The sequence below is a fragment of the Centruroides sculpturatus genome, unplaced genomic scaffold, assembly GCF_000671375.1.
Source record: "Centruroides sculpturatus isolate CEXI.00-Female unplaced genomic scaffold, Cexi_2.0 scaffold103, whole genome shotgun sequence".
Taxonomy (NCBI): Eukaryota; Metazoa; Arthropoda; class Arachnida; order Scorpiones; family Buthidae; genus Centruroides; species Centruroides sculpturatus.
The window spans coordinates 39,902-49,466 of record NW_019384303.1 but is presented as its reverse complement, the minus strand read 5'-3'; the positions used below and the strand labels follow the sequence as shown (position 1 = coordinate 49,466).

The following is a 9,565-nucleotide window of genomic DNA, read 5'->3' as shown; positions in this document are numbered from 1 at the left end:
AATAACTATATATATATATATATAGTTATTTATTATTTTTCTTATTTTTGTTCTAGTTTTATTTTATTTACTTATTTTCTCAAACAAATAAAACACGTTCACTAATCAATTTTCTTTATGTAGTGTGTTTTATTGTTCTATAGTTTCGGTATTTTCCATTTACTGCCTAAAGTTGCTTACCATAATAACAACTGTATACCTACTTTTGCACCCCCCTGTATATAGTTATGATTTTTCTTATTTTTCTTATAGTTTTATTTTATTTACTTATTTTCTCAAACAAATAAAACATGTTCACTAATTGATTTTCTTTGTGTAGTGTGTTGTATTGTTCTATAGTTTTGGTATTTTCAACTTACTGCCTAAAATGAAATGGCCTACTAACCTAAAAGAGTTAATCAAAGAGAGACAGAAAATAGTATATGTTTCATATAAAGTGATATTGTTCATGAAAAATTAGATAAATATGCATAAATTTTATATCATCATGTACAAAACAATATTCTTTCTCGTGCTGGCTTGGTGCCAGAAACAAATAACAAAATGAAAAATTTTATTTTCTGTCAAAGTAAAGTAATTTATGACATCAAAAATTTAGGTCATAATTTAACATTTTTGTTTTTGGTAAGTCATTTTTACTACAAATGATTATACACTATTATTCTGAAAGCTACATAAAGTAATAAATATATGTGATTTTTTTGTATTTCTATGATAAAAATTCAATTTTTGGTGGATTTTTAAAATAAAATATGTAGAATGACCTAGAGTGACTGCAGTTTGGATTGTTGTTTTGAAGAGTGAAGTACAACTGACTACATTGTAGTAAAAGGGTTAAAACTAATTTATAAGAAATTTTTAGCTTTTCCAAAGTGAAGTTGACAAAATAAAATGTTATGTCACACTTAAAAAGAAAGTATAATTTTGTTTTTATAAATTAGTTAAAATATGGTTGGTAAGTTAAGGCTAATTTTGAATTTAACTCAGAAACTATATGATAATAGTATATGCTGTTGTTTGAACTTTTTATTTATAATAAAATAAATTTTTAATGATAACGTTTTAATAAAAATTTGTTTAATTCTAGATGGATTTATTTGGAATTAGAGAACAGTATTATAGAAAAAAAGAATATCCATTTAGTTCTGAACAAAAAATAATGATTGTAAAATGTTCATCAAAGTTTGGAATGGTAGGTCAAATGAATTAAAATTATGGTAATTTTTTTCTAAATATATATTAGTGTATATGTATTTAAACTGATTGTATTTTTTAAAACTGTATTATTACAAAATGCATGTACCTATAAGCCTTTTACCGGTGTGTGTCTCAGACCAAACTAAACAATAAAGTTACAAACATTTTCGAACCATTACGGTTCTTCTTCAGGTAATTTGAACTTCTTAATTGAATGCACTTCAATTCAAAGTTGTTATGAAATATAATCCAGAACATTATCCCGAACAAACTGATGACATCATTATGGATTTGCGATTTGCTTGTTGGTGATGTATTGTAACCATCTAACCAACGATACTCCAATTAACAACATCCCAATCACATATAATCCGGTACTAAAATCCATATACACTGGGATTGCTAAGAAAAAGAATATCCGCATAACTTTTCGAAGGTGTGCTACGATTTTTGATGTTACAAAACGGAAAGGATACCCCGACACAAACAAACTTCCAGGCGTGTACACCATCCCTATCATTGATTACAGGTGTAATAGAAGCATGGTCTACATAGGATCAACCAAACACACCCTTGAAACCAGAATTAAAGAACAAAGTGGATATTCAACATGAAAGAACCAACACAGCTCTGGCCGTATATTCTTCGGTTCTGGATATAGAACCTATATTCTCTCAAGCAAAGGTCATACACACCACCCACTGTATGGACCACCTCAGATGGCTTGAGACAATCTACATATGCTTAAATACCATTAAGGAGAGTAATTGTATTAACTACAAGGAGGAAATTGCTCTATTGAAAGCCTGGCAGGCCCTACTGGATAATACTCTATGATAGCACACAACATGCATAGCGCGCAAGTCCATAATGATGTCATCGATTCACTTGGGACAATGTTCTGGATTATATTTCATAACAACTTTGAATTGAAGTGCATTCAATTAAGAAGTTCAAATTACCTGAAGAAGAACCGTAACGGTTCGAAAATGTTTGTAACTTTATTGTTTAGTTTGGTCTGAGACACACACTGGTAAAAGGCTTATAGGTACGTGCATTTTACAATACTCTGGTGTAGAAATTCTACTATTTTCTGTATTATTACTACTAAAAAATTATTCTAATGGTTATCGGAAGCTATTTTATTTTTAAATGAATGAAATTTTAGAAATTTTAATTTATTAATCACTTTTATAAAAGAAGAAATGATAAATAAATAGGTATTTGTCTAAATAACATAATTTTTTGATACAAAATATTTTATAATTTTTGGAGCTTTTAGAAATGTTACACTTGATGTTAGACTATATATTATTTCTGCAACAGTTTCTTTGTAAACAAAGCTAACACTTTTGCAAATAATGTGACAGCAGTCAATTATTATTTGTTTATTTGTTATTAGTTTTCTTGATTTCAGTGCTTAAAACTGTTAATGATTTGAAATTAAGATTTTTCTCTGTAACTCAATTATTTTTGAGAATTAGATAATTGAGTTATAGAGAAATTACAATAAATGTTAACACTTTTTATTGTAATTTGAATAATTGATCATCCTGTAAAGTTTATCTACCACTCTTGAATCATCATGTATATGTGAGAATCTGGGGTTGATTATTTAAATTGTTAAATTAAATAACAAATTTTTGTTATAAAATTTTATCTGTTGTAAAAATTATATGAAGTGGAACTTCCTGTTTACATGGATTTGAATAATTGATCATCCTGTAAAGTTTATCTACCACTCTTGAATCATCATGTATATGTGAGAATCTGGGTTTGATGATTTAAATTGTTAAATTAAATAACAAATTTTTGTTAGATAAATTCCTATCAAAAATTATATCTTATAAAAATTAAGTGAAGTTGAAAAAGGAACTCTGTTTTTGATNTTTTAATTTTTTTTTTTTTTTTTTGTATCTGTTCTATAAGATGACCCCGGATTTTGGGGGTCTTTTTTTATGATTCAATTATTGTCTTATCTGCACAAATATACAGTAAGTGAAGTTGAAAAAGGAACATCCTGTTTTGATGGAGGAAAACAACTCAGTTCCTCCAAAAGTGATAGTTAGTTTGGGATTTCTTACACTATCCACAAGACCACCCAACTTCCGTTACATATCAGAAGCATGGAGAGTGTATTTCAAATAATATGATTGGATGAAATTTTTGCAGAAAAGATGATATGTCACCTCCAAACATGCTCTTGCTCCTCTTCTCAGTTCTCTACTTGAGTAAGATCTGTGCTCCCGATTCTCAATTCTCTCAGTTGTTCTCTTACTGAGGCGAGACAAGATAGTATGAAAAAACTTTAAACCTGTGCCTCATTTGAAGAATACTCATCGCTCAGGGTTAATGCATATGTACCACAGGAAATATGAATTTATTGTAAACTCTCTAAGAAAGGAACTAGGTAATAGATAGTTATTCAATTTTATTCCCTTTTAGAACATTTATCGTTAGACCTTTGTATTCCTTGATATGTTATTTCATTTTATTTTAGAATTTAATCCATTTGTATAACATTGTTTATCCTTTTATGATTAATATATCTTTTGATTATTGTATTTGATTCATTAATACCTAACTCCATGATTGGCCATGTCACCAATGTTATTAATCTTTAATTTAGATCTTCCTAAATTTCCAGTAGAATATTATACCTTTCCACTTGAAAGGACTAATTCATGAGTTATGATGCAACTAAACTTATCCTAACTGGTGTTGAGTTCCTGACTCTTGAGAATCTTGTAGATTTTTTCAGATATAAAACTGTCATGCTGAATGTGAGGTGGGTTATACCAGAACCCTGATTCTTACATCTATATATATATATATATATATATAAATGGACTAATTCATGAGTTATGATGCAACTAAACTTATCCTAACTGGTGTTGAGTTCCTGACTCTTGAGAATCTTGTAGATTTTTTCAGATATAAAACTGTCATGCTGAATGTGAGGTGGGTTATACCAGAACCCTGATTCTTACATCTATATATATATATATATATATATATAAATGGACGTGTGTGTCCTTATATTTCACTTTTCAGCCAAAACTACACATTGCACATGAATGGTGTTTGTATGTGGTAGTAGCCCCAAGTCTCCATTCATGCACTATGGTGGTTGCATCTCGATAGCTATAAGGGTGTGGGAGATATGGGGTTTAAAGTGGTTGACTTCGAAGATTTTCTATTTTGATTTTAAAAATGTTTGAATCATTTTAAATTTGAATTTGTATTCGAATTTGAATTTAATTCGAATTTGTATTCGAATTTGAATTGGTTCAATTATAGAACGATTGTAAACGTTCCAGAAAATTGATCCAATTGAAAATAGTTCGTTTGACTGGATGTAAAAATTCTCTAATTAATCTGGAAACAGGGGACCTAATTCTTGCATTCTGTGAAAACAGGTAAGATTGGCTATAATCTAATTATCTTAATCTTCACTATTGTTACTTTTTGCCCACAAATAAAAACCCAGCGAAGTGGGCCGTTGCAGCTAGTATACAGTATAAAAATTCAAAAATATATTAGCTTCATTATTTTTTTTGGTAGTAACATAATCAAATATTCAAATATTCACTTAATCAAATATTTTTTGTAGTCTTAAGACTGTTTAAATTAAAAATGTATTTATATATTATTTTAAGAGTATGTAAATAATATTAGGAGAAACACAACTGCAAGGAAGAGAACATCTGTGAGTTTGTTGAGTGTTCCTGAAGATAATTTGAAATCATTAACAGATGTTCTCATTCAAATTTCTGATTCAAACTTTTCTGGATCTAATAATGGAATGGAGAAGTCTTGAAAAATGTTTAACCAAATAAAAAGTTTTGACTCCTATAATCTCTAATACAATGTTTGTTTTCTCCCAATATTTATATAATTTTTTTTCTTCAATATAACTAAAGAAATATACTCATAAATAATATTATTATAGCAAGAAGATATGTTCTATGTTAAAGGAGCTTTAGAAAAATTACTACCTCGTTGCACACATTTCAGTGAAAATGGTACAATTGTTTCTATGACAAAAGATCAAGAGATGCAAATTCTAAAAGAAGCTCAGTTTATGGGAAGAAAAGGATTAAGAGGTACTTAAAAAAAAAATATATATATATATATATATATATATATAAAGTAACTCTCATAATTAAGTTTTATTCTCATAATTTTAGTTTTATCAATGGCTTATGGATCATCTTTGGAATCACTTATTTTTGTGGGACTAGTTGGAATACTAGATCCTCCAAGGCCTGGAGTTGCTGAATCCATTCATACACTTAATGGAAGTGGTGTTGCAATCAAAATGCTAACAGGAGATGCTGAAGAAACTGCATGTGCCATAGGTATTTGAATTTGTTTGTTATAGTAGAACTTGTTACATGGATAATATGGACTACAGCATTAACCTCTTTTTTATACTTTACTGAATTTAATCATATATAAGAACACTATTTTTACTTCATTTATCATACAGCTAATTCTTAGGACTACAATAGTTGATAACATGTATCAGATATTACAAATTGGTTTATTTCAGTTACCTTATAAGTTACCAGTTAGTGTATTTACTTTCAGGTTTGTCTTGGACAATTGGGGTTTTCTTCTTTTTTGTTTTGAAATGGCATATATGATTTTATAAAATTAAATTTAAAATTTAACTATAAATTCATGTTCCATGTCTAATGTATAATTTAAAGAATAATAGAACATAAGCAAACAGAAAATATATGTATATTTTAAAGTTATAATGAATAATTTGATCAATTTTTGGTATATTCCCAGTTGTGTGAAACATTTACATTTATATTTTACACTGATAAATAACTTTTAATTATGTTCAAGAATGAACATATTGATGTGTATTAAATTTTTAATATATATTTATTCTTTTGACTTTGAATTAATTTATGCAATAAATTCATGCAAATATAACTTATAAAAACAATGTGATGATAATTATGCATAGTAATTTAAATTATTTTTTTTATGATTTTGCTGATGATATAGTACATTTCATAAATTTTTGAGTTTTCATTTAGAGTGAAATAAAATAAGATTGTTAATGAGTATATAGTTGTGACATTTTAATAATCTGGCAATTACAGATGATAAATTAATTTGTATATTTGATTTCATTTAAATGAAAATGTAAAATATATCTAATCTTATATCATATTTCTCTTAGTTTTTTATTTTGAAGAGCATATTTTAAAGCAAATTTTAAATATTCACAAAAAAGAAATGAATAAATTCCATAAAAATCTTTTCAGAAAGAATTTTATATTTGAGTCATTTTATTAATTGTAAAAACTATTAAATTTTTAATTTATTAACTAATTTAAAAATGTATTATAGCTACAAGACTAGGATTATATGCTGTTGGAAATATTGCACTTTCTGGAGAGCAGATGGATAATATGAAGGAGGAAGAATTACAAAGAATAATAAATTCTGTTACAATATTTTACAGAGTTGGTCCTGGTCATAAACTTCGAATAGTCAAGGTATATTTCCAAAAATATAATAATTATAAATTTTATTAAATTGTAGTTTAAAAATTTTGACAAAAGTTCTTTTAAAACGAAATAGGCATTACAAAAAAATAATGCCGTTGTTGGCATGACTGGTGATGGAGTCAACGATGGTGTAGCCTTAAAGAAAGCAGATATTGGAATTGCAATGGGAAAGAATGGGACAGATGTTTGTAAAGAAGCAGCAGATATGATTTTGGTAGATGATGATTTTTTCACAATCATGTAAGTTATGATTTATTATTAGAAAAAAAATTGTATTTATGAATTTAAAACATGTAAGGGTTAACCCTCAATCGGTTTCAGTTAATACCGATCTGTTCTGAGGAAATTCAACATATTCAGCTCAAGGTCAGAGCTGACAATACTGAACCAATCCTTCTCCCCACTCCTGCTCATTGTAAGATAGTAGAAAGGAAAAAATGAAGGAAACTTCATTTTATTGTTTCTAATTTTCCTACTGCAATGCATTTACTTGGATACTTAAATTTCTATTTTCATATTTAGTGTAATCATTTATTTCTCTCTAAAATTTAATAAGAAATTTCTGATATAAAAGAAATATAGTGATTAAATTGAACACCAAACTGGACATCATTAAATGATTTGATAATGGTGAAAACAAGGCCAATATCAGAAGGACTCTATGCCTCAATGAATTGACTGCATCTTATTTTATCAAAAGCAAAGGAAGATGCAAGGTGATGTAACATCAACTTCTTTTAGTAGGCAAAATACAAGAAATAGAATTTCAATTTTGGTGGAAATGGAAACTAATCATATGTGGTTGGAAGATTGTAATCAGAAATGAATTTTGATTGATACAATTTAATGATTAATGCATTCAGCCTTTGAGGAAAACCCTCAAAGCAAAATTCAATGAAGTTATAACATTTCTGGAAGCATCTTTTATTAGCTAAAAATTTCAGGTCTCTGCAGGCACAAACAAGGTAAAATTGAAAGAGAAAACCCATAATTATGGACAACAAATCAGTAGCCAAATTTCTTCAATGCTGAAAAAATAATTGAAAACAATAATTTTGATAAACATCTAATTTTTAATGTTGATGAAAATAGTCTTTAATAGAAAAAATGGGCACCGACGTGGCCTTTTTTCATGCCCAGCAGAGTTAAGCCAGATCTAGTGGGAGCAAGCAGCCCAGGTAGTCAGGAATGGAGCCCCAAAATATCTGGGACAGACTGTTCATGAAAATTCCTGGGTTTTGATCCCGAGTTTCCAGAATTGTAGGCTGACTGATACTTTAACCACCTCAGCCAATTGGTCATTTATTGAAAATATTTGAGTCCTGTAAGAAGTTAAGGATTTGATGGAAAAACTTCTTCCCTTAAAGCAAAAATGAATCCAGTGACTTTGAAGATCAAATTGACACTATAATTGAAGAAATAAATGTCATTGGACAGGATCTTGGTTTGGATAAGTTTATTTTGAAAACACCAGAGAATGCTTTGATTTTCACTTATTCATTTGCACTTGCTGGTATTGAGTTCATTGAGCTTGCTTATGGCATATCTATTTTAAGGAAGGAGCAGCTGAAGGAAAGGAAAATGTCACCAAGGACTAACATAAGGAGCTCAGAAAAATACTAAGAAATGTTAAAAGAAATGAAAATGGAATCAGCTTTTACAGAAAACTTTGAAGAAATAAAGAAAGCAGCTACTGTGCAGGCAAAACTTGATAAATATTTTGCATGATTTTTAAATTTTTCACTTGTTTTTCTTTTTTGTGCTACTTTAATGAATCTTTGAAAACAAATCAAGGAAAATAACAATATTTTTGTGTGAAAATTAATTAAGATTTTAGACTTACAAAGTACAGTATAATTCTTTGATTTCTTTGTTTTCTTATGTCCAAGAGAATATAAATATAAAAATAACATTAAAAATTAAAATTGAAAACAAGTCTGACTAAATGGCAACTGCTTCATTCAATGAAAGTGTTCTGTATTCCAGAACACTTTCATTGTTCTGGAATACAGCTTTTGACAACCAACTTTTCTTTATAGGCTGCTGCATTCCAGAACAGCAAAAGTGAATAAATGGCATTCTTGCAAACTTGTCTTCAATCTTAATTTTAAACTTAATTACCATCTGGCAAAAAATTTTTAAAATTTAAAAAATAAAAATTACAATTTCAGATGAATTGTTAATGACCTAATTGACAACTGCATATATTGAGGGCTACTTGTAATCTTATTTTAAATAAATATATTTATACAATTTAACTTTTGTTACAGGTCAGCAATAGAGGAAGGAAAAGGAATCTTTTATAATATTCGCAACTTTGTTCGGTTTCAACTGAGCACGTAAGTGAAATAAAATAATTACTATTATACCATTCGGATAACTTAAATATGAATTAAACAAGTAAACAAATATTACAAAATTATTAATTCTAACAATTTAAACATAAGTATTTTTGATTATTTTATATAAAACTAAATAAAAATGGATGAAGTATAATCCTAATTACCAGTTTCTATTTCCTGTAGAATAGAATTAGCGTATTACTTGGTATGATTATGACTGGAGATTTTCCTATTATGTTAATCAATTTCAGTTTCCTCTAGGACAGGGGTCGGCAACCTGCGGCTCGCGAGCCACATGCGGTTCTTTGGATGTGAAGCTGCGGCTCTTTAGTTCCATACGCAAATATTATTTATTTTATCAAAAAAAAAAAACATTTAAAAATCGTTCTGAATCGATTAACGAGGATTAGGCACCGATTCTATCTCTCAGCCACTTGTACTCGCTTTTCACCGTACTCCTCCCCCGTGACACGCGTCGTCACTGTCGTCAGT

General features: G+C 28.5%; 1 protein-coding gene across 1 annotated transcript in view; it reads left to right on the top strand.

The window, feature by feature from the left end:
- The window catches only part of LOC111617819 (calcium-transporting ATPase type 2C member 1-like), a 31,731-nt gene that overhangs the window by 12,644 nt on the left and 9,522 nt on the right, over window positions 1-9,565 (top strand). Inside the window, exons 8-13 of the mRNA XM_023359133.1 lie at window positions 1,088-1,192; window positions 5,150-5,303; window positions 5,388-5,558; window positions 6,571-6,719; window positions 6,805-6,971; window positions 9,002-9,070. Of these exons, the coding sequence (XP_023214901.1) occupies window positions 1,088-1,192; window positions 5,150-5,303; window positions 5,388-5,558; window positions 6,571-6,719; window positions 6,805-6,971; window positions 9,002-9,070 (815 nt within the window). The remainder of the gene's footprint in view (window positions 1-1,087; window positions 1,193-5,149; window positions 5,304-5,387; window positions 5,559-6,570; window positions 6,720-6,804; window positions 6,972-9,001; window positions 9,071-9,565) is intronic.